The 26494-nt window shown below is 45.0% G+C and overlaps 1 protein-coding gene across 2 annotated transcripts in view; it reads right to left on the bottom strand.

Annotated features, from left to right (window-relative positions):
* Positions 1–26494, bottom strand: part of LOC144683961 (androgen receptor-like) — a 314903-nt gene that overhangs the window by 130723 nt on the left and 157686 nt on the right. For both annotated transcript variants that reach the window (XR_013577371.1, XM_078547586.1), the window contains exon 2: positions 21211–21362. Coding sequence is in view for 1 of the 2 variants with exons in the window: in XM_078547586.1 (XP_078403712.1) it covers positions 21211–21362 (152 nt within the window). In the remaining variant the exon portion in view is untranslated. The remainder of the gene's footprint in view (positions 1–21210; positions 21363–26494) is intronic.

Below are 26494 nucleotides of genomic sequence, written 5' to 3'. Positions count from 1 at the left end.
CAATCAGAAGAATAAAGTATAATCACGAGAGCAGCACCACCTAACTTGGAAACCAAGCATGGAGGACTCAGTTGGATGAGTATTCAATAGCAATATATAAGCATGACAGGAAAGCATGATGAAAATAGTATGATACGAAAATATTTCAAATAGTTTAATTTTTATGGATTTCTTCAAGTTAGTCATGTTGCTACTACTGATAAATTTTCAGGGAAGTGGCAATTCAAGATGGCAGCCCAAACTTCACAAAATTATTTAAGCAATTTGACTGGATGCTTCCTGTTTAAATTAGCTGAGCGCTCCCTGTGCGGGCGGGGAGGATTCCCTGCGAAAGTGCGCAGAGATCTACCCGAGGCACAGAGGTACCTCAGGGAGATTTGTTTCAGTGCTAAGGTTTCAAATAAAGGATTGTAACACTTTTAAAACATGTCCCCTCACGTGACACTATCACATGAGCTGGGACATGTCAAAGAATAAAAGTATAAATTTTTATTACATTTTAAAACACTTCATGAAACCTCACCCTGCCCGTAGATGAGGTTTCATGAAAAACGTGAAGGCCGTCTTAAGGTTGGACGGGCAGCTCATTGAATTGAATTAATTAGGTTTTAAATAGCCTTAATAGGCCTTTGACAGTTCAAGTCGGCTGCGCGCCTGCCGAACTGAGGATCTGAATGATGCGCGGTGACATCGGGACGCATGCCTGACGTCATCGCGCGTCATTTTACGCGTCGGCGAGCGGGCCCCACACCCGCTCACCGACGGGAAAATTCTTCCCCATGTAACCATTGTGTAACAGTTGTCTATATAATTTGTACTGAATTTTTTTGGTTATGAAGCGCATTTAAACATGTGAAACTAGTAGGCCATTATAAAAATTGAAGCCTTCCTTTGCATAATTTTTTGATTCCTTCCCACTTGGCAATTGTTTAACTCTCTCTGACTATTCTACTTTTCCGTCTACATGGCTGTCACACATCTGTATTTCTGTGACCTACAGCAATTTTAGAGGCTGCAAACACAAACTCTAATTGAAGTGTAGAATGCTTAAGAGTCTACAAAATATGAGTAGAAATAAAGCAGTTAAGTAGTGCAAATCTGAAAATGGATTCACAGCCATTAGGTATGAAAACACATCAATAGAATCTTGTGGGAAATAAGAGGCATTGTGTGGGTAACAGTAAATTGGCCTAGAGTGGTTAGAGACTAGGCTCGTCATCCAATTAAAGCCAGGAGGCCCTCCAGCAATGAAGGAACAGCAGACTGCAATTCAGTTAAGATGGAGAGAAGGTGCCTCCATTTTGAGGCTCCTTCTCTCTAACTTTTTAAATTTTTCAAATTAAAAATGTCTTCAACAACTGGTGCTGAATTTTGTGGGGGAGGGTAAGAAAAGCCAATAGAAAAGTCAGTTGCAAACTGGCCCACTTTAAAAAAGCTTGCTCTGCAGCCAAATCTGCTGGGGACGGCCTAAGCAAGCTGAGGGTGGGACTTCTCCCCTCAGGAAGTCCTGCCCTCTGATTGGCTAGCAGCTCAGCAGCATCAGAAGAGAGTAGTAGGCACTGTTGGGACTGTAAGGAGGCCCACAAAAAAGTGCCATGGACACTAGAGACAGTTAAGTTGGGCTTTTTTGGGTGGGGAGGGTTCGGGTACCTTAGGAAAGGGGGAGGGCAGATTCAGGAGGTCAGGTGAGGAGGCACAAAGTGCGGGGTACTACCTTGGGGGGGGGGGGGTGGTGTTAACCCGATGAGCACAAGGCACTCCCCCAAAGGATGAACCCCTTACCACTTTTTCACCAACTTTGATGAAAAAATGACCTTCCCACTCCCCAACGTATTATGGCTGTAGAGGAAGTTTGAGGGCCTTAAGTGTCCATTAATTGGCCACGTAGGAGCCTCAATAGGACTAAGGGCGCACAGGCTACAGGGCGCCTTAGTACCACCACGCCCACACCATCATTGGGACCAGGTCAAGGGTGGGCAGGAAGCTGGTGGCCTGGAATGCAGGACCTCAGAGCTTTTCTGGAGTGCAGAGAACCAAATTGGCAAAATACAGGTTCATCTGATACCTGGAAGCACATCCACAAAGAATAGTGTTCTAATGGGTAGGGCTATGCAAGTGAAAGCTCTGGAGCCATTCAAGATGTTAGATGAGCTGGGTGAGAGCTGAATCATCTGAATTTATCTTCATGGTCTTTGCAATTGCCACATGAGGCATTCTTCAGAAGGAACACTTTAAAACTATAAACTCAATATTTTGGAGCACAATTATGCAGTGTTTTGACAAATGTAAGCACAAGTTGATATTAATATGACATTGTTAACTTAGGAGCTGAAAAGACTCTGAAAATTAGATTCTATACTCTTCAAGGTCTGTAAAAAAAAAAAAAAAAATTTTTGCAGTCAAAGCATAGCCGCTGACATGCCAAATATTTTCAAAAGAAGAATGAGGGTGGAATTTTCAGTTCCAGAGATGAAGTGCAGCGGTGGGCGGGAAAGTTGGTGCGTTTCCCGCTGTTTGCTGCGGCAGTTCTCCATGCCAGGACACCTGCTTTTCACCTCATTACGTATGCATAAATGAGTTGCACATCATATCTCATGGTGGAGGGGGTTGAGTTCATCTGCCTTGCCGTTACCTCAAGGGCTCATATTACTAGGTGCCATGTTTAAACAGCACCCACACATACATTCATTCTCTGTAGCCCAGGACTTGTCGTGGCAAGGACCGGAATGGCCCAAGGAGAGGCAAGTGCTGTGCCCTGAAGTTCAACAACAAGGCACTGGTGGCACTCCTCCAGGCAGTCGAGGACCAGCGGGAGATACTGTATGCCCGTGATGGGAGCTGGAGGTCCACCAACCTCACCATCAAGGCTTGGGAGCAGGTTGTCAGGGCAGTCAATGCCTGCGCTCCTCAGGAGAGGACCACTATCTAGTACAGGAAGATGTAGAATGATCTCATCTGCTCCGCCAGGGTAAATCAACCTTATTCTCAATCTCAACTCACTCACATAAGGCCATCAGGCACTCGCAGGGTTGCAGACCACATAAATCTCACACACTACCAGCACAAGGGACATCACCACTGATTCCCTCGCACATGCTTTGACCTCATCATCTTGTCACATCCTGCACAAGTCGCGTCTTCAACCTGTGCATAGGTCCACTCAGCACACACAACATGCAGGTATGCTTATCATATGCTTTGGTACCCGTCTTGCTCACAGTCTGTCCATCTGTCTTTATGCAGAAAATGATCGCCCACAGCAATAGGGAGAGATCCCAGACAGGAGATGGGGGGAGGCTGATGCCAGAGATCAGATCCCTCACCCACTTTGAAACAAAGATAGGTTGGAAAGTAAGTTGTGAAGAGGACATAAGGAGGCTATAAAAGGATATAGATAGGTTGGGTGAGTGGGCAAAGGTCTGGCAAATGGGAGTAAAATGTAGGAAAATGTGAGGTTGGCCATTTTGGCAAGACAAATAAAGAAGAGGCATATTATCTAAACGGTGAAAGATTGCAGAGCTCTGAAATGCAGAGGGATCTGGGTGTCCTAGTGCATAAATCGATAAAGGTTAGTATGCAGATGTAGGAAGTAATTAGCAAAGCTAACAGAATGTTATTGTTTATTGCAAGAGGAATTGGATACAAGAGTAGGAAGGTTGTGCTTCAGTTATACAGGGCATTGGTGAGACCACATCTGGAGTATTGTGTACAGTATTGGTCTCCTTATTTAAGGAAAAATGTAAATGCATTAGAAGCAGTTCAGAGCAGGCTTACTAGATTGATACCTGAAATGGGTGGGTTGTTTTATGAGGAGAGGCTGGATAAGCTCGGCTTGTATCCCCTGGAGTTTGGAAGAGTAAGAGGTGACTTGATTGAAACATATAAGATCCTGAGGGGATTTGACAAGGTGAATGTGGAAACGATGTTTCCTCTTGTGGGAGAATCTAGAACTCGGGGTCACTGTTTGAAAATATGGGGTCGCCCATTTAGGACAGAGATGAGGAAAAATTTGTTCTCTCAGAGGGTTGTGAGACTTTGGAATTTTCTTCCTCAAAAGGTGGTTGAGGCAGAGTCCTTGAGTATCTTTAAGGCAGAGGTAGATAGATTCTTGATAAGTAAAGGGGCAAAAGATTATCAGGGGTAGGCCGGAATATGAGGTTAAAATCAGATCAACCAAGGTCTTATTGAATGTTGGAGCAGGCTCGAGGGGCCTAATCCTGCTACTAATTCGTATGTATGTTTGTATGTAAGAGCAGGTGGCAGAGCTGCCTGGTGAGGACAGGGACCATTTCTGCATCGATGGCAAGGCTGGCGTCTCCCAACAAGCCAGTGAGGCCCCACCCATTAGTCTTCGCCCAGTTGCCTAAACTGAGTGCTTTTTAATGCAGGTGATTATCCAGCCAATCAATAATTATCTCTTCTTCCTATTACAGCCACCAGCAATAAAAGGGGGAGACACACCGCCAGCCAGCCCATCAACTCCATCCCCCCAGACCACCTCGGATGAGCATGCTCAGGACCCACTAGCTGTAGAGCCATCACAGCATTCACCTGCAACCTCCACCAGCGCAGAGACACACACACGTCAGTGGGACCTAGTTTCAGAGCAGGCTCGGGGTCACCTTCTGGTAAGCACGACACAGATTTGAGTCCACAGCAGGTGGAAGCAGTGACAACCAAGGTCACTGACACTCGAAGGCCTCCTGGAGGCCAGGCTCCTGCTGATTCTGAGTCCAATAACGAGCCCCTAGAATCGGACCTGAGAGAGATGTTAGAGCTCCAAAGACAGGCAGGGGCACACTAGGTAGGATTGTTAGAGGCTGTTAGCAGATTAGAATAAAGAGGAGTCAATCCATATTCTGTCTAATGTCGTGGTGCTGACATGCCAGCACATTGAGGTCACCACTGATCCGAGCAGTTTGTACTGGATACGTGCTCGGACCTGCACACCATCGTTATAGCCATGAGTGGGATACATCAGTGGATATGCGAGAGGGGGACGGGGCACCTCGATCCCCCTCCAGGAGACCCTTCTCCTTAAGGAGGCAGGCCTCAGGCACTGAGACACATGGCTGGGGAGGGGCTTCCTGGAGCCCGAGAGGGAAGGGTGGACAGAGATACTTGATTGGGTGGGGGGGGTGGGTTAAAGGAGCACAGGAGGGAAGGGGTGGACAAAGATGCATGGCTGGGGTGGGGGGTGGTTTAAAGGAGCACAGGAGTGGGGATAAGTCTAAGGCAGACCTGAGGCAGTGCACACCATGTAGTCGGGGCCAGAAAGCAAAGGCAGTCCTGGGGTTGTGCGCATCATGTTACAAGGCTGTGCCTTGCATGCATGTCCTGGTCCCAGTTCAGGGAGAGGGAGGGGGAGAACCTATTCATCCTATGTCAGTCCTGTACAGCATGGTGTGCAGAGCATGGTCAGCCCCTCACCATATTTTGGTGCTTGGGTTTGGTGGCTTGGTACTGGGCCACAGATGGCACAGCCACAGTCAGGGGAGGCATCTGAAGCCAGTAAATGGGAAACTGATAACTAAGAGGGGGGCACTCAATGGTCTCATGGGATGCTCTCACTAGGTCACTGTGCATAGGACCTCAAGATCGGGAGAGGTAAGGTCGACATGGGGCATCAGGACATCAACAGAAAATGGCTCATGGGGGAAGAAAGGGATATCTATCAGAATTATGATGGGCTTCAGGATTAGAGGGGGAGGCAAGACAGTAATCAGAAGGAGGGAAACTTGCAGATGATGCCCTTCCAGGGCGATAGGAGGGACTTGGAGGGTCAAAGTGGGGGGCTGGAAGCTGGTCTCATAATAGAAGCAGAGCAGCACCATTTTGACAGCTGATGGAATGACGCAGTTGAAAAATAAAGGAAAAAAAGTCGCTGAGGGAGGGGGTCTGAAGGGTTGTGGGAGGAGTTGACTATTGTACTTTTGGGCTGATTGAAGGGGCACCCCACTAACTTCCGCTTCAGGATATGGACAGCAAGGCTCAGCTGAGATATGCTAGGTAGACTGAAGTACCTATTGAAGGATAAATGCAAAAAACTGCGGATGCTGGAAATCCAAAACAAAAACAAAAATACCTGGAAAAACTCAGCAGTTCTGTTGAAGGGTCATTCGGACTCGAAACGTTAACTGTGTTCCTCTCCGCAGATGCTGCCAGATCTGCTGAGTTTTTCCAGGTATTTTTGTTTTTGTTACCTATTGAAGGATTTGGGCACCTTAACTGATAGTGCGCATTCTTGCAAGAATCCATTATGGCTTGAGGCCAAATATTGATTGGGTTTGAATGACCGTTTGTCCCTCTCATAGGAATGTGCAAAGCTCAAAAGGATCCAACTGTAAAGGGGCAACGGCTAAAGAGCCTATGCAAAATGCACCAAAGACCTCTACACATTGTAGCTGCGAGGTTTAGGCTTTACACGCCTCAATGATTACATCATTACATTAGTGCAAGCCTGGGCTCTAGTGTACTCCAAAGCAGCCTGACAGTGCACTGACTAAGGCTGATAGTGCCTGGCTGTGCTCATCCAGATCCAACCCCCTTTGTGAAAGTGCTGTCATGCCTGCGGCTTTTGGGTGGGTGAGCGGGGTCAGCATCCAGTGACCCTTAAGGCTGTGCTACAGCTGCAAGGGAGGATCTGGGGATGGAATACCTGGAATGAGGGCAGCTCAAGGCCTTCACAATGACTCCCTGGCTTGGTGATAGAAGGTGATCATTGCAGAGTTATGCTCAAACATGTCTCTGTTCAATTTTTCCACGGAGATGAGGAGGTGCAGAATTGAGGTAGCAGGCATCGCTGCCTTTTTCATGGCTCTCATGCAACTGAGGGGGAGAAAAAGGACCCGTTGCCATCATGGAGGGCAAATAAAGGAAGCGCGGCCTGAGGAACATGGGCTAGCGGGGCCCCATGAAGATCCTGAAGCTGAGGTAGAGACACCAATTCCAGGAAGGTGTTTGGCGCGAGCCAGTGTGTAACCAAGATGTCTTTCATACTTGTAGATGAGCGAGAGACAATGCTGCTTGTCAAGGGACGTGGTGGCTCATTCTTTGGAGGATCTGACACTGCGTGGCCTGGAGGCCGTCCATTGTCAGTGGCTGCACTCAACTTTTTTGCAAGTGACTCGTTCCAGGGCTCCACTGGGGACCTCTGTGGAATATCACAATTCTCTGCTCATAAATGCATCCAAGAGGTCACCCACTCCCTATTCAGTAAGGCACAGAATCACATCCATTTTCCCTGGATGAAGCCAGCCAGGCTGCCAGAGCAGTGGGATTTGCAGCAATCTCCGGCTTCCCACAGATACAGGGTGCCATCAACTGCACACATTTGGCTGTAAGAGCTCCCTGGCAGCAGCCACAACGATTTATCAATAGAAAAGGCTTCCACTCTCTCAATGTGCAGCTGATCTGTGACCACCAAAAGCAGATCATGCAGGTCTGTGTAAGATACCCTGGCAGCTCGCACAACTCTTATGTCTTGAGTCACTCACAGATGCCATAAATCTTTGAAGGCCCTCGGCACATTCATGGCTGGCTCATCCACGGCAAAGGCCAGCCCCAAAAGATATGACTGATGACACCCCCTCAGCGATCATGAAATGCTTCAGAGGACAGGTACAATTCGGTTCATTCCGCGACATGCTCTTTGAATTGAGCATGTTGAAAATACGTTTCAGATGTCTGGACCGGTCAGGTGGCACTCTCCAGTACTTTCCCCAGAGGGTGTCCTGCATCATCATGGTTTGTTGTGCTCTACACAGCCTGGCACTCCAAAGGGGAATGAGTTGCCAGATAGAGAGATGGAAGAGCTGCACGTCTCCTCTACTGAGAAGGATTTTGAAAGGGATGAGCTCGTTGAGGGCGAGGGTGTTGAGGGGAGGAATGTTAAGACCCCAGAGGAAAAGACCATAGCACAGGTCAGACGAGGCACACATGCCCGTGCGATCCTTATAGCCACAAGGTTCCAGGACGATGAAGACAAATAGCTCATTCAAGCCTCTTTCAGCTGTGCCCTCCATGCAGGCTCGACATTAACATCTTCTTTGCTATCCTCAGCATTTCAATGAAGGACATCAATCACAGAATGCGTAGTCACAATCTTGCTTGATGATGGCTTCATCCTTGAAAGGTTAGGCAGCCTCTGGAGCATGTGGCCATTCTGTAATTCGGATAAGAACTCCACCGGCATGCACTATGAAAAAATTAGACATTGTGCTGTCTTTTTGAGCATGGTGCCAACATTTAACTGCCCGTAGCAGCCTTTAAGAAGCAGGAGCAGACCTCTGTGCACTCATGGCAGTATGCCTGGAATGTTGCAAGGTGTTTCAAGGAGGACAACCATCAATCACCGGTTCTCATGTGAAAGTCTGAGGACTGATCTGAATCTGGACTGCGGCATCTCTCCACAGGCCATTCCTCATGCAAGAATTATGTTCTGGCCTGGTCCTCATTCTGAGCCACCAGCAAGAGATCATGCTTTAGGGCGCAATGATCTGTCACTCTCAGTCATGGATGCAAGCCTGTGAGTCAGGTCACCTTTGTGTGCACAGAAAGAACTACAGTAGCACCATCTTCTGATCATTGACAAACACTCATGACCCAGTCTTCGTCTGGGGCTTCCCAAGTTCATGACCAGCATTGTCTTGGCATCCAGGTGTGAGCTGGCCCAGTAAATGTTGACACTGCATTTAGGCATTATTATCAACAAAGTTACTAAGTAAAGAGCACACATCAGATGTACTGGAGCTGCACTCTGATCCCATATGAGGCCTCAATTTTTTCAGTCAAGCAGTTTCAGATATGTACAAGGAAACCTGGGACACTGATGGCATTGTCACAATCAGATAACCATGTTGACTGCTCATTGGAGAGCTGGCTGAGATTATATCAAGCCACACAAGCCAGGCTTTCAGGTCCAAAGCTGCATCCTCCCATTTAATAGTCCAGCATCTGGAGCCCAGACACACACCTCTGATCTCACATAGTCATGGCCATCTAGCAGACATTTCAGGAGTCACCAAGCGCTACCTAGGTCCATAGCTCTACATCATGCAGATGGAAAATGAGAACTAATATAGGGTGATGTCCAGCTGTAGACGCTGTCACAACATCACGCTACAAGCAGCCATGAGTGCCTCATGTCCCTGACTATAACTTGAAATTCCACACCCAAGCCTGACAGACATTACATGGAGGCCATTGAAGGATGCACCGAGTTAGACTGACTCCAATGCAGGTTGCCATTAAAACCTATAAGTTCCACACAGACCAGTCTTCAGTGCAGCAGCATCAGGAGAATAAACCAAATTGCAAAATCTATACTCATGAGGCCACATGATATGGCCCTCTGATGCAAGTGTAAGATATGCACTGCCCAAACCACCATGTTGATACAGTAAGAGACTTTGCTCATGGACAGAAAGGTGACTCACTGTGCTGAGTTTGTGTGAAACACCACAGACCTAAGGCACATGATGGGAGATAAGTGAGGAGGGAGGGCATCTGTTACATGACCTCAGGGCACTGCATCAGATAGATGAACCATTCATTAGGTGAAAATTTCAGATAAGCAAAATATATTTACAGATGTGCAAAGTATACATAGTGGGTGGACATCTGTGCCACCTTTCTGGTCTCAGTATTTCTTAATTTTTCTTACTCTATCTCTACTTCTAGGTGCTTCCCCAACACCCTGGTGCAATTCTGGTCGCCACATTACCAGAAGGATATGGAGGCGTTGGAGAGGGTGCAGAGGAGGTTTACCAGGATGCTGCCTGGTCTGGAGGTTATTAGCTATGAGGAGAGGTTGGAGAAACTTGGATTGTTCTCACTAGTGCGACGGAGGTTGAGGGGCGACTTGATAGAAGTTTACAAAATTATGAGTGGCATGGACAGAGTAGATAGTCAGAAGCTTTTTCCCAGGGTGGAAGAGTCAATTACTAGGGGACATAGATTTATGGTGAGAGGAGAAAACTTTAGAGGAGATATGAGGGACAAGTTTTTTATGCAGAGGGTAGTGAGTGTCTGGAATTCGCTGCCAGAGGAGGTGGTGGAAGCAGGTACGATAGTGGTGTTTAAGAGGCAGCTTGACAAATACATGAATAGGATGGGAATAGAGGGATACGGACCGCGGAAGTGTAAAATGTTTTAGTTTGACGGGCAATATGATCAGCGCAGGCTTGGAGGGCCGAAGAGCCTGTTCCTGTGCTGTACTTTTATTTGTTCTTTGTTCTTGTCTGCAGCAGAGGTGCTGACAGCTATGTCCTGTTGTCTGTGATGGCCTTGGCGGGCATCCTCTGGAGGGCCGAGGACCCAACCTGCTTTGGGTCACCTGCTGCGGCGCAGATGCACCCTCCTCGGCCTGAGCAGCTGGAATTACTGGGGTCACAGGCAAAGGGGGCTTGGAGAAGCTGGACAGCCCAGAAGAGTCATGGGTGGATTGCCCCAGGGTATCTGGCTGACACTCTTCCTCACTGTGGGTGCCCGAGGGCCCCTCCATGACTCCTTGAGAAGAAGGGGCTCTCGGAGAGAGATTGAGGTGTCCTGTCCACTCTCGCATAGCCACTGATGCATCCCACTCATGGCAATAGCGATGGTGTGCAGGTCGAGCACGTATCCAGTACAAACAGCTGAACCAAAGTCTCCATGGCGGAGATGCACTGGCATGTCGGTGCCATAGCAGGAGGCAGAGCGTGGGCAGGCGTCTCCATCCTTTGGCCCCTGATAACCCTGCCTGCTGTACTCCTGCCTGCATTTGGAGCTCCAACATCTCTGTGAGGGCCAATTCCAGAGGCTCATCATCGGACTCAGTCTCAGTCGGAGCCTGGCCTCCAGCAGTCCTCCGAGTGTTGGTGACCTTGGCTGTCTGTCTCTGCCTGCTGTTGACCTGAATCTGTGCTGTGCTCACCAGATGGTGACCCCGAGCCTGCTCTAAAACTAGGTCCCAGCGAGGTGTGTGTCTCTGTGCTGGTGGAGAGTGCAGCTGAATGCAGTGATGGTTCTACATCCTCAGGATCCTCATTCGAGGTAGTCTGGGGGTGGGGGTGGGGCTGATAGGCTGGTTTGTGGTGTGTATCCTCCTTTTCTTGCTGGTGGCTGCAAAAGAGAGAGAGGTAATTAGTGATTGGCTGGATAGCCACCTTCATTGAAGTGCACTCACAGCTTTGACAGGTGGGCAAGGAATAATGGATGGGTTCTCACTGGCTTGTTGGGAGATGTGACCTTGCCCTCGGTGCATGAACAGTCCTTGACCTTGCCAGCCAGCTCTGCCACCTGCTCTTCGAAGGTGCTGAGTGGCCTGAACTCCAGCACCTACCCCTCCGGTCTGGGATCTCTCTCTCTCTCTTGTTGTGGGAGATCTTGTTCTGCATAAAGACGGATGAACAGACTGTGAGTGGGACAGATGCCAAAGCAGATGATAAGCATGCCTGCATTCTGTGGGTGCTGAGTGGACCTATGTAAGGACTGAAGATGTAACTTGTGCAGGATGTGACAAGAGATGAAGATGTAAAAATGTGTGCGAGCGAATCAGTGATGATGTTCCTTGGGCGGGTAGTGTGTGAGATCCCTTGGATCGTAATCCCGAGAATGCCTGATGACCTTATGAGAGTGAGTTGAGAGTGAGGAGAATATACACTTACCGTGGTGCAATGGACGACATCATTCATCCTCTTCCTGCACTGGATAGCGGTTCTCTTCTGAGGAGCGCAGGCACTGAGCGCCCTGGCGACCTCTTCCCAAACCTTGGTGGTGATATTGGTGGACCTCCGGCTCCCAGCATGGGGGTAAAATATCTCCAGCTGGTCCTCAACTGCCTGGAGGAGTGCCACCAGGGTCTAATTGTTGAAATTCGGGGCCATCACTTGACACAACAAGTCCGGGGCTGCAGAGCATGAATGTGTGAGAGGGTGCCATTTCAATTTGGTGCCTGGAAATATAAGCCAATGAAGTAATGGCAGGGGGGATGAATCCCAGCCCGCCCTGCCATGAGATACGACGTGCCGCTCATTCTTGCATATATAATGAGGTGAAAAGTAGATGATCTGGCCACACTGGCCAGCAGCAACCATGCCAACTTTCCCGCCCGCCACCGTATTTAGTTTTCGGAGTGGAAAATTCCACAACATGTCTGGGGCAAGTCATGGAAGCAGGAAGAATCTAAAAAAAGTAAAAATGATTCTCAAAGTTTAAAGTGCTTATACTCTTTAAAGTTAAAATTGCAGCAGCTCATCACAGCTCAGCAGAACAACCAGTATTAAGAACTTTGCGAGTTCAGGGGGTCATCACCATCCTGCGTCATGTGGGCATGGGACCAGTGGGCAATGCTGCTGAACTCCATCTGAACACCAGAAGAGATGTAACTGGAAATAGGTGCTGTACTTTCAGGAATTGAGGCCATTGGAGATGAAAAACAGCAGTCTTTTGAGGAAGAGCAGAGTGCCAGGCATCAGAAGGCCAGAGAAGAGAAATGAGGAGAAGGCAACATCACCATGAGCACTGGATCAACTGGCAGAGTCGAAGAGACCTGCAGTCCTTCTGTGACTCTCTAGGCAGATGGCCACAGACATCTGTGTCCTCATCAGTGCAGACCTCTGCAGCACTCACAGGTGGCTGCACGCCATTGCATCACCCGGTGACAGGTGTCCTCTTTACCAAGGCTGAATAACACATCAGGATCACAACTGATGGGGCCTAGTGGGCTCAAAGGTACTGGGTCCAGTGCCTGGTGTGGTCAGGTGCTGCCCTGCAATACCGTTCTGCAAGGGTCTCACTTTTTGTGGTGATCTGTGTTCTCCATAAAATGTGCCTCCTGAGAGGTGTGAGCCTTGAGGATGGTGAGGACCTGGAGGGGGACAGCTCATCTGAGGAAGTGCACGAGGGATGAGGTAGAGGGCGATGATGCTGAACACAGAGGAGCCCTTGCTGCAGGACAAGGTGGCCTCTTCCCATCACTCTCTAGGAAGAGGACCCCCCTCTTTTTCTCATGAGCGCCAGCCTTTGGGTTTCCCTGTGGTACAGTGGCAGGCTTTGAGACAAACTATCTCCCTCTGGACAACCAGGAGTCACAGTGATGGCAGCCATGTGTATCTGAAACCCATCTCCATTCCTGCTCCCACTAGCTGTAATTGGACAAGTCTCCATATTAATTAAGGGCTCATGCCAGGCGAAATCTGAAACTCAGTCAGTTTCCCATTGGAAGCAAGTTTCTGACACAAAAACAGACCCCGCTCCTGATTCCCATATCCAAGGGAAAAATCAAGCCACAGTTTTCTCCTTTCTTGAACAATGGAGTGATGTCTGCAATTTTCCAATACAAAGGCACAATTTCAAAACTTGGAGAGTGTGGAAATTATGGCTAATGCATCTACCATTTCTTCACCTATTGTTTTTTATACGCTGGATAGAAACCATCAGGTCCTGGAAAATCGTCTATCTTAGGTTCCATTATTTTTATGATCACCATTTTTTAAAACTTATAGTAAATCCAATAAGTTTCTTATTTTAGGCCCACTTGTAACACTGGTATTTTGTTCTTTTAAGACTATAAGACGTAGAAGCAGAAGTAGGCCAATCAGCCCATCGAGTCTGCTCCATCATTCAATGAGATCATGGCTGATCTGATAATCCTCAACTCCACTTTCCTGCCTTTACCCCATAACCCTTGATTCCCTTACTGGTTAAAAATCTGTCTATCTCAGCCTTGAATATGCTTAACGACCCAGCCTCTACAGCACTCTGCGGTAAAGAATTCCACAGATTGACTACCCTCTGAGAGAAGAAATTCTTCCTCATCTCTGTTTTAAATGGCTGCCCCCTTACTCTGAGATTATGCCCTCTGTTCCTAGACTCTCCCACAAGGGGAAACAACCTCTCAGCATCTACTCTGTCAAGCCCCCTAATAATCTTATGTTTCAATAAGGTTGCCTCTCATTCTTCTAAATTCCAATGAGTACAGGCCCAACCTACTCAAACTCTCCTCATAAGAAAATCCCTCCATACCAGGGATCAACCTAGTGAACCTTCTCTGGATTGCCTCCAATGCCAGTACATCTTTCCTTAGATAAAGGGACCAAAATTGTTCACAGTATTCTAACTAGTGCCTTGAACAGTTTTAACAAGGCTTCACTATTTTTATACTCCATTTCCTTTGAAATAAAGGCCAACATTCCATTTGCCTTCCCTATTACCTGCTGAACTTGTAGGTTAGTTTTTTGGGATTCATGCACAAGGACTCCCAAATCCCTCTGTGCTGCAGCCTTCTGCAGTCTTTCTCCATTTAAATAATATCCAGCTCGTCTATTCTTCCTGCAAAGTGCATAACCTCACACTTTCCCACATTACATTCCATCTGCCAAATTTTTGCCCACTCACTTAACCTGTCTATATCCCTCTGTAGATTCCTTGTGTCATCCTTACCACGTGCCTTCCCACCTATTTTTGTGTCATCCGCAAACTTGGTGATAGTACATTCACTTCCCTCATCTAAGTCATTAATATATATTGTAAATAATTGAGGCCCCAGCACAGATCCCTGTGGCGCTCCACTAGTTACAGGTTGCCATCCCGAAAATGCTCCCCTTATTCCAACTCTCTGTCTCCTATTAGTTAGCCAGTCCTCTATCCATGCTGATATACTACCCCCAACACCATGGGTTCTTATCTTATTAAGTAGCCTTATGTGCGGTACCTTATTGAATGCCTTTTGGAGATCCAAATATATTATGTCTACTGGTTCCCCTTTATCTCTCCTGCTTGTTATCTCCTCAAAAAATTCTAATAAATTTGTAAGGCATGATTTCCCCTTCATTGAAGCCATGCTGACTCTGCTTGTTTAGATTATGTATTTCGAAACATTCTGCTATTACATCCTTTATAATAGACTCCAACATTTTTCCAATGACAGATGTTAAGCTAACTGGCCTATAGTTAACTGTTTTTTTGGTTTCCCTCCCTGTTTGAATAAGGGTATTACATTGGCTGTTCTCCAATCCTCTGGGACTTTTCCAGAATCTAAGGATTCTTGGAAGATTACTACCAGTGCATCCACTATCTCTTTTCCATTATCCACTATTTACTTTCTCCCACTGTGAAAATGAATACAAAGTAGAAATTTAACAAGTGTGCCATTTTCTTAATAGCCATTACAGGTAGAGTACCTCAAATCCGGCTACACAAAACTAGTGGTGTTTTTAATGTTCCATCCATTAATTTTAATTGAAATTTCCATTAAAATTAAAAATGCAACTTAACTAGACAATTTGGCTAGTTGCTACATTCGCATGGTGTGGCTCCAGACTAGCTAGCTGCTTCACCGCCTTGTGCTCCGATCTATCCCGCATTCCAAGCAACCCTTGATCCCACCTGACCAGGCTTGACCTGAACTGTCCACAATCTGAAACGCCTGACCCAAAAACTGGCAATATCCGAAATCTGACATGGCCTCAGTCCCGAGGATGCTGGAGTTGAGGAAGTGTATCTGTATTCTCTCATCTGCATCCATCTTTAATGATCCACATTTCCCACTATCACTCTCTTTTCCTCTAAACTTTAACTGTTAACTTTGAAATTCCTTGCAATTTTTTTTCTATTTCCTTTGACCATCTTATTGTTTTCTTCATCTACCTTTGTAACTTTTTATGGTGGTCCCAGTTCATTGGATTCCTAATTTCTTTGCATTTGGATAAGTTTTTCTTTTAGCTTGATACCAACACTCATCTCATTTATTGACCATGGTTACTTTCATCACATGGGCTGAGCCTTTGCCTTTTAGAGGTATATGCTGGTTTTGTAAGGGAACCAGTTAGCTCAGTTGCCTAAGTGGCACAGGATGTCAGGGCCCTCAGCCAAACCACAATATGCATTCTGGGCTCAGAGCTCAGACATCCATTAGTCTGCTGAAACAGCTGCACCCAAGGGAAAGCATTGCTTGATTGACAGCTTTCTCGCTTAGATCTATTTCTCAATTGTTCAATGTTTATTTACACAAGATAAAGAGATCATGTGCTTGCAGTTTCTGCTATTGATACTTTAAAACACTGGTTGGTTGACACTTTTATAGGGGTGTAGTAAATGGAGCTTTTTGTTTAGAAGTTATGAATGAATTAATTTTTAAAAACTTTTTCACACATGACATTATCACTATAGGGTTGATTCTGTACAAAGTGTATACTGTATAAATAGGCATTGAAGTGCCATAAATGGAATGGAGGGTATGAGTGGCCACTGGGGGTGGGTGGGGGGCCTAGGTTGGCACAGAGGGTATGAGAGTCCATTGGGGGTGGCTGGAGGAACATAGGATGGCATGGAGGGTACAAGGGGACACTGGGGTGGGTGGAGGAGTTTGAGCAGAGGGCATGGGGTGTGTGTGGGGGTGAGAGGGTGTGAGGAGTGAGGGATAGAAGGCTGTTTTCTGTTTTTTTATTGTAACCAGGACCAAGTCCCAGAGCACTGAAGTGGACCTCTTAAATAGCTTGCATCGCACTTGGCAGCCCCTGTGGACTCCTTGGTATTGTTTCCAGGGTGGCGGGCCCGACTCCAGTTGGCATCTATCCTCCCCGAAACCAAAATCCCGCCATGGCAGGCACACCGAGCCAGGAAATATCCCGATTCTCACTACCCGCCTCTCGGATGAAAATCCAGCTCCATGATTAATTGCTGGAGGCAGAACCTTGGTATTGTTTGTGGGAAGATCAGTTAAACAGATTCAGACATTTTGGCTCCAGTATGTTGTGTTCTTGCAGAGTTCCTCTGTAGATTCCAGTGTGACCTTTGATTCTGTACATTTATTTTTCCATGCGACAACAATTTGCATCAGACAATGTGTGATTGACAGGATGTGCAAACATGCAAAAAGCTTTCTTTACTGATGTACAGAAATAGTTTTTATATAGCTCACTGGCCGCTTTGCTTAACTCTAAAGAAAAATGGATGCCATCAGCGCAAGGCATCAAAAACCTGTGTTTTCCATGTTATTGATAGATGATGAAATATATAAGGTAGATTCAAAATCGTGAACTAAACTGGATAGCCCCAAAAATAGGAGTAGAATCACAATGTGCGATTCACGCATGCCTGTTGATTGAAATGCTGACAGTCTTTGCGCTGCCTACTCATTGTAATGATTTGAGTGTGTAGCCAATGCTAACTGTGCTATTCATTCACTGTACGTATTAAAGGGGTCCAAAATTGTAACTTTGTAACACCACTTAAAGTTAGCCTTTAGACCTCTTAAAGGGAAGGTGCATTGTGATTGAAGCAGATGGTAGAATTCAGGGAAGGAGTGAATCTGTCCTGTTAAACAGAGGAATGGTACAACACAGGGAAGTGCTGTTCCATGATTTCTGGATGCTGCACTGGAGGTTTTGCCGATCGCAATGGAAAGGAGTAGAGGTTTCCTGTATCCAGAGGGACAGGAGCCACTCCAATCACATGTTCAAAAGGAACTGAGAGCAGATTGCTGTGGAGTTTCATGCCAAGTCTAAAGCCCCAAAGACCCTGTTGCAGTGCCGCAAGAAACTCTACAAATGGTATGTTCTATCACATCCTATCTGGCGGCATGGCTTCTGTTGTGCGCATGTTACGCAGGTGTACTCGGGGGTGCACAGCAGAGTCATGAGCCATGCTGTCAACAGACAGCACTTGTTGCCCAGCAGGCATCCTTTGGTTTTCTGTTGGGGCACAAATGCAGGTGACACAGCAAACTGATGCAGATTAAAGGCATTGTGTCTTTTGACAGGATACAGGGCATTGACCTACATGATTCACTGCCTAAGACTGCACACAAGCTGGATGATGAGTAAGTGGAATTGCTTGAATTCTAGTATATAGCAGAGTATACATTCAGCGTTACAAAGTTATGTGTGTGCAGTCAATGGCCCCATACGACATGGGGAAGCTGGCAATCCAAGCAAACCACACGTTCACTTTGCTGCTTCTCTTTGCAAGACTAGCAAGAGAGAATGAAATGGAAGTTAACTGTCAATGAATGGAAAGGATTAGTGCCCTCTCACGCAACAATAGACGACAAACTGGGAGACACAGCAAATATCACCAGCTCCAGCCTGGAAGGAGCCAGGCAGATAATTTTTTTTATCACCACAGTCACTTAACAGCAAGTGCAAATGTGGTCCTTGCCATTCTGAGGTTGCAGTTGTGGCTGTAGCAGGTGGTAGCAAGGACATCCTTACAGGAGTGCAAACACCTCACACATTGCTCCCTCTTGAGATGCAGATAGTGAATTGTTCCCTGAACATCCAAGTCGGATACTGCATCTTGCTGAGGGCCCCTCTCCCACCCCACCCTCCCCTAATAACTTCTTGTGTTCGGCGTGGCTATCGCTTATTCTTTCAGTCATGCCTATTAGTGCACCCAAGTCTAAGAGCAACTGGTTTGTGCAGGCATTGTGAAGTCAGCAAAAAGTCAGCACCTGCCACACCACTCATTGTTGACTTTTTCAACTTGAAAGAAGTACAGAAAGCGCTCAACACCTGTAGAATTGTAGCAACAAGCAGAAGATATCAACCAGCAACTAACCTGAAAGTAGTGGATGATCCTTTTAAATAGTGCTGTTTGTGGGGTTGGGGAAGTGGGCAGTCTTTCCTGCTGTTTCACGTGTTCTGGCGCAAAAGTAAAACAGGAAAGGTGGCCAAACCATGGCTTACAAGGGAAGTTAGAGATACTATTAGATCCAAGGAAGAGGCTTACAAATTGGCCAGAAAAAACAACAGACCTGAGGATTGGGAGCAGTTTAGAATTCAGCAAAGAAGGACCAAGGGATTGACTAAGAAGGGGAAAATAGTGTATGACAGTAAGCTTGTGGGGAACATAAAAACTAACTGTAAAAGTTTCTATAGGTATGTGAAGAGAAAAAGATTGGTGAAGACAAATGTAGGTCCTTTACAGTCAGAAACAGGGGAATTTCTAATGGGGAACAAAGAAATGGCTGATTCTGTCTTCACAAAGGAGGACACAAATAACATACCAGAAATGTTGGGGAACACAGGGTTTAGTGAGAGGGAGGAACTGAAAGAAATCAGTATTAGTAGGGAAATGGTGTTGGAGAAATTGATGGGATTGAAGGCCGATAAATCCCCAGGGCCTGATATGGCCCTAGAAATAATGGACGCATTGGTGGTCATCTTCTGAGATTCTATAGTCTCTGGAACAGTTCCTACATATTGGAGGGTAGCTAAATGTAACCCCACTATTTAAAAAGAGAGGTAGAGCGAAAACAGGGAATTATAGACCAGTCAGCCTGACGTCGGTACTGGGGAAAATTCTAGAGTCCATTATAAAAGATTTAATAGCTGAGCACTTGGAAAACAGTGGCAGAATCGCACAGAGTCAGCATGGATTACAAAAGGGAAATCATGCTTGACAAATCTACTGGAATTTTTCGAGAATGTAACTAGTAGAGTTGATGAGGGGGAGCCAATGGATGTGGTTTATTTGGACTTTCAGAAGGCTTTCGGCAAAGTCCCACATAAGAGATTAGTGTGTAAAATTAAAGCGCATGAGACTGGGGGTAGTGTATGGATAGAAAACTGGTTGGCAGACAGCAAACAAAGAGTAGGAATAAACGGGTCTTTTTTCGAATGGCAGGCAGTAACTAGTGGGGTACTGCAGGGATCGGTGCTGGGACCCCAGCTATTCACAATATATATTAATGATTTAGATGAGGGAACTAAATGTAATATCTCCAAATTTGCAGATGACACAAAGCTGGGTGGGAGGGTGAGCTGTGAAGAGGATGCAGAGATGCTTCAGTGTGATTTGGACAAGCTGAGTGAGTGGGCAAATGTATGGCAGATGCAGTATAATGTGGATAAATGTGTGGTTATCCACTTTGGTAGCAAAAACAGGAAGGCAGATTATTATCTGAATGGCTATAAATTGAGAGCGGGCAATGTGCAACGAGACCTGGGTGTCCTCGTACACCTGTCGCTGAAGAAAGGTACAGCAGGCGCAGGTACAGCAGACGGTAAAGAAAGCAAATGGTATGTTGGCCTTCATAGCGAGAGGGTTCGAGCACAGGAGCAGGGATGTCTTGCTGCAATTATACAGGGCCTTGGTGAGACCACACTCGGAATATTGCATGCAGCTTTAGTCTCCTTATCTGAGGAAGGATGTTCTTGCTATAGAGGGAGTGCAGCGAAGGTTTACCAGACTGATTCCGGGATGGCGGGACTGACAAATGAGGAGAGATTGAGTCGGCTAGGATTATATTCGTTGGAGTTCAGAAAGAATGAGGGGGGATCTCATAGAAACCTATAAAATTCTAACAGGAGTAGACAAAGTAGATGCAGGTAGGATGTTCCTGATGGCTGGGGAGTCCAGAACCAGGGGTCACAGTCTCAGGATACGGAGTAGACCATTTAGGACTGAGATGAGGAGAAATTTCTTCACCCAGAGAGTGGTAAGCCTGTGGAATTCGCTACCACAGAAAGTAGTTGAGAACAAAACATTGTATGTTTTCAAGAAAGAGTTAGATATAGCTCTTGGAGCGAAAGAGGTCAAAGGATATGGGGAGAAAACGGGAGCAGGCTATTGAGTTGGATGATCAGCCATGATCATAGTGAATGGTGGAGCAGGCTGGAAGGGCCGAATGGTCTACTCCTGCTCCTATTTTCTATGTTTCTATGTGTTCAGCTGTGTGAGGTTAAGAGAGGATGTCGGCTGGAATGTTCAGTTCCAAAATGGCATCACTGCCATCAAATCGACATTGCACCCTGCTTAACGTTACAATCTGCCGGCTCAGCACACATCTGGTGGACCTTAGATGCATGCACGCTAACGCCCACACCAAGATGGTTTCTGACACAATTCACACAACTGTGTACACAAACATAGCATGCCATTTCGGTTTTCAGATGGCACCCAAAGCAGCCAAACGACAGGTGCCTAATGACTTTAAGTTATAATGAAATAATTTGCATTTCAGCAGCAGAAAATAAAATGGACAAGATTCCAGGGTCAGTTTTAATGGTGTGCACACGCAAAAAAAAAATCAAGAAGTCACAGAGCTATGAAGTTTAATTCAATGATCTGAAATGTTATGCTCCACAGATGCTGCCTGACTTGCTGAGTATTTGCAGCATTTTCTGTTTTTAATTTCAAATTTCCAGTATCTGCAGTATTTTCCTTATGTACCAATCTAGATAATTCGAGTTACCTCTATCAAATAAGAATATAAATAACTTGATGTACCTTCAGCTGCTCTCTTGAAGAATACTTTGCAACTGCCACAGGTGAGTGCTCCGTAATGACATCCTGATGCCTCATCTCCACAAATAAGGCAGGTTTTCTGAGGTTGAAAAAAGTAGTCCATTTGGAGACCGAGATTCCTTGTATTATCCAATCTTAAATGAAAACAAAGAACATAGGAGTGTCTACTATAAAAATTTATAAAGATCTGTGCAAACAAGTTAAGATGATCAGAAATGTTGTTTTACATTGACTAAATGTCAAGCTCAATTTTCTTAATTTCTTTGATTTTTTTTAACCAGTGATTGCATTTTGTAATTTAGATTTTATCCATTAAAACTTCAAACCAGTAGCCTTGAGAATAAACTGCACTGTTTTAATCTAATCACTTAAACAAAAACCCCACATTTGTGAGGAATTGGGAAAAAAAGAATTGTTGCTGCATTTGGGAATTTAAAACCATTTTGTTGCACATAACATTTATGTTGAAGTATTACTTGAGTTAATGAGATGTTATGGTATCCTTGGTAGCTGATGTCACCGAGCTCTACCTCACCTCTACGTCTTTCGACCCTTGCACTATCTATCTCTAAATTGTCAGACTGCTTGTTCAACATCCAGTTATGAGGACAAGTTGAAACTTCCTCCAACTCAACACTGGGAAGACCAAAGTCTTCGGTCTCTGCCACAAACTCCATTTCTTAGCCTTCGATTCCATCCCTCTCCCTGGCAACTGTCTGATGCTGAACCAGACTATTCACAACCTTGAAGCCATATTTGATCTTAGGTGAGCTCCCGATCACATATCCGTACCATCACGGATATCGCCTATTTCCACCTCCATAACATTGCCAAATCTATCTCTGCTCCTTTGCTATTGAAACCGTCATCCATGCCCTTTTTACCTTTACACTTGACTGTTCCAACATATTCCTGGCCCGCCTCCTATATTTTGTCTGTATGAGAATGAGGTCATTCAAAATTCTACTGTCTGTAACTCACACCAAATCATGTTCACCTATCACTCCTGTGCTCACTGACTTACATTAGCTCCTGGTTAAGCAATACCTCAATTTTAAAATTCACATTCTTGTTTTCAAATCTTTCCATGTCCTCAATCCACCCTATCTCTGACATCTACTCCAGTCTTACAACTCTCCCAAGTTATTTGTGCTCTTCCAATGCTGGCCTCTTGAGCATCTTCAATTATAATCACTTGACCACTTGGAACTATGCTTTCAGCTGCTTAAATTCTGGAATTCCATCCCTGAACTTCTCATCATCTTTTTCCTCCTTTAAGACACTCCTCAAACCCTACCTCTTTGATGGAGCTTTTGGTCATCTGCCCTTATGTGGCTTGGTATCGAGGTTTGTTTTACAGTGCTCCTGTGAAGCGGCATTGAATGTTTTACGAATTAAAATACAATAATAGCATTATTTAATAAAAAAGTAGTAGTTGTTGTCATCTCATCAAAGAAATCCAATGAATGTCAGGCATGATTCTGACTTTGAAAATCATCCTGATTGTGTTGCATTAGCTCATGCCCCTTATATTATCCTACATGATACTTTCAAACACGTTCTCAACACTGGAAGTAAGGCTTACAATTTTATAATTTGAAAATTTATCCCTTGCCCTTTTATGAAGATGAGACATATATTTATTATTTTCCAATCCTCTTGAAATTTAGCCCAAGTACAGTGAAGAATATCCACAAGAGGACTCAAAATCATTTGTACCAATTTCTTGAGAATCTTGGGATTAAGTTATCAGACCCAGGAGCCTACCTTGAACTTCAAAAAGTAGCCAATATGTCCTGTCTTTGGATTTTAAAACTTTCTAGTTTGTTCAGATTCACCTTTGAAATATACCCGCATAGCTGGCATTTCTTACATTATTTCTTTTGTGAATGCTGTTGAAAAATTTTGATTAAGTATTTCTCTATCTTCAAGCACCATTATATCCACACTTACTGCACTCATATATATTGAATGACTCCATATTTATAGTCCATTACAGTTAATTAATTATTCCTTATTTACAATCTGTCACATTTCAGTCAATAAATTATTCCCTATGTATAATTTGTCAATTACATAATGGACACTCATATTTACAGTCCACTCTTAGGCCTTCAGGTTCTTTACTTTTTTTTTGTTTCTGTTAGTTGCCATTTTGTTTTCTTTACAGTTGGGAAGCTGTTTTTTTTTCTTTTTTGAGTTTGTTGCATGTGGCTTTCTATTTGTTCTGTTAGCAGACTGTAAGTGGACTGAGAAAGAGCAAATTTTTTGTGCTGCTGATGAGCAGTGGGAAATGATAGAAAGTCAAAAAGATGAAAGTCAGATGGAGCAGTGACTGGAGACGGTTAGAATATTTTAAAAATACTCAAGTGGAGCCCTGGAGAGGGAATAAGCTTCTGGATTGTTGGTTTATTTCAGAATGATACTATTCCCAACATGGGGAGTACACTGTGGGCTGAAGGCATTGTAGGTCACAATGCTAGGGACAGGCCAGATGTAAATGAAGCAAAATAACTGTAAATAAGCCAGAAGAAATAAAGCAAAATTAGTTGTCTGGTAGGCTTTTTCTTTAAATGATCTGCACCTTCCCTACATTGTAGAAGTAGCCAGCTTGATCAGTTTTGGGAAAATCTTGTACCAAGCATGCATAAAACGTCATCTTGACAATGCAATTCACAAGTCCTGCATACATACCATTTTCTAACCTTGGTGCCGTATTAAACACCAAGTCCTGTGCCATTTCACCAGTTAATTTTTAACCAAAATCTAAATTGAAACAAATTAACCACCTAACACCAACAGACAAAAGCTATACCCCTTGGAAGACCTGTTGAAATGGATACATGGAAGTGAAATTGAGATTGAAATCAATGGAAGTGAAATTGAGATTGAAATCAATGGAAGTGAAAATCAGGAAAGATACATAACACAGCTGAATTAATATAACTTAGTTTACTACCACCGAGTTAAAATTCTCCCCGGTTTTTCAGCTGTCACTCCTGTGACTGCAGAATAATGGGGCAATTTTTCACCCCAATAATACTTAAAACAATCCTAGATTAAAAACTAGAATCAAATATGGCCGATCCCAGTAAATGTTTCAGTTCACTTACTCTGCCAACCAAAACTAGCACTAACATGAACCTCTGCCAAGGTTAGCGCTGGAGGTTACAAATGGATACTGCAATTCAGCCAGGATCAAAGACCCGTGAAACATGAGATAGAATTAATCACTTAGTAAAGCTGAACATAACTTTAAACGTTTCTAACTTTGAGCTCTCTTACTGGATGCTCTGCAGAATGGGGAAGGAAGCAGAGCAGAAAACAATGGGAGGGGGAGAGAGAGGCAGAGGCAGGCAAAATAATACTGACACTCAGACAGCGACAGCCAAATAGCAGACAACCCAAGCAAGGGTAGAGCAATAAAGCACAGTGAGAGAGAAGAATCTTTAAAAATAGGCCAGGAAACACCAACAGCTGAAGAGCAGCAAAGCACATGAGAGAGACACCTTTAAAAACAGCACAGGAAACTCTGGCATCATCAGAGTAGCAAAGCAAAGTGGGAAAAGAGACCTTTTTAAAAACAGCACAGGGAGCCAGCAGAAGCAGAGAAGCAAAGCACAACAAAAGAGTGGAGCTTTTAAAAACAGAACAAGAAACACTGGCAGCATCATAGCAGAGAGGGAAGCAGGAGCAGCAGCAAGAGGCGGGGATATATCGCAAGTGACATCGCAGGACAAGAGTCACATGGGGTAAGTGCAGTTGTAAGCTTTGAATATTTATTTTGATATATTGTTACTTAATCAACTTTAAGTAAGACTAGATTAATTAATTAGCAAACAATTAAGACTAATTTGATAATTTACCATCAGTGTTCAATGAATTAATCAAAGTTAGGGGATAAAGTTAAAATTAAATGGCGAGGGATAGTAACACTGAACATTTCAGTAAATTAAAATGTAAGGTTTTAGATATTAAGAGTTAAGTAAAACATTTCAGTTAAACCTCCTTATAAAATAAAGGGATGTCAGCACAAGAAGAGCAACTGATTGGTGAGTAGCTGGTGAGTATTTATTTAAGTCGCAAGTTTAATTGTCTAATAAATAGAGGCACGGCAGGACAGCACGGTCCTGCAAATTGTGCAACCTATTCCACGTGGGAGCTTCAAGACGCTTTTTGTGTCCTGGGCAATCACATGTGCTGCAGCAGCTTGAACTCCAGGCTTTGGAACTTGAGCAGAAGCTGGCACCACTGCGGTGCATCCATGAGTGTTTCATGGATAACACATTTATAGATGTGGTCACCCCCGCAAGCAGAGAGAGAATGGGTGATCACTACACAGTCAAGAAGGACCAGGCAAGTAGTGCAGGAGTCATGACTGCATCTCACTTTCCAACCAGTATTCCATTCTAAATACTGATGAAAGTAATGTTCCTCTGGCATGTGAAGCCGGAGTCTAGCTCATGACACTACTGCTGCCTCAGCTGTACAGGTCCAGAGAAGCTTCATGAGAATGATCCCAGGAATGAAAGGCTTAACACATGAGGAACGTTTGAGGACTCTGGGACTATACTCGATGGAGTTTAGAAGGATGAGGGGGGGATCTGATTGAAACTTACAGAATACTGAAAGGCCTGGATTGAGTGGATGTGGGGAAGATGTTTCCATTAGTAGGAGAGACTAGGACCCGAGGGAACAGCCTCAGAGTAAAGGGAAGACCTTTGAGAACAGGGATGAGGAGAAACTTCTTTAGCCAGAGTGGTGAATCTATGGAATTCATTGCCACAGAAGAGGCTGTGGAGGCCAGGTCATTGAGTGTATTTAAGACTGAGATAGATAGGTTCTTGATTGGTAAGGGGATCAAAGGTTACGGGGAGAAAGCAGGAGAATGGGGTTGAGAAACTTATCAGCCATAATTGAATGGCGGAGTAGACTCGATGGGCCGAATGGCCAAATTTCTGCTCCTATGTCTTATGGTCTTTTGACAGCAGGAGAAATACTGGAAAAACAACAGCGTTAGGGAATTTTATAGGGGATCAGACAGATATTTCTGCAGCTGTTGACGTGAAGCCAGGATAGTATGTTGACTCCTGGTACCCAGGTCAAGGATGTCACTGAGCAGCTGCACAGTGCACAGGGGGCAGGGGGAGGATGAACAGTCAGCAGTCATGGTCCATATAGCTACTAACGATAGATAAAGGGATAAGGTCCTACAGGGGGAGCTAGGAAAGAAACTGGCAAGCAGAGCCTCAAAGGTAACAATCTC

The sequence above is a fragment of the Cetorhinus maximus genome, chromosome 8 (assembly GCF_964194155.1).
Source record: "Cetorhinus maximus chromosome 8, sCetMax3.hap1.1, whole genome shotgun sequence".
Taxonomy (NCBI): domain Eukaryota; kingdom Metazoa; phylum Chordata; class Chondrichthyes; order Lamniformes; family Cetorhinidae; genus Cetorhinus; species Cetorhinus maximus.
This window is presented reverse-complemented; position numbering and strand designations above follow the sequence as displayed.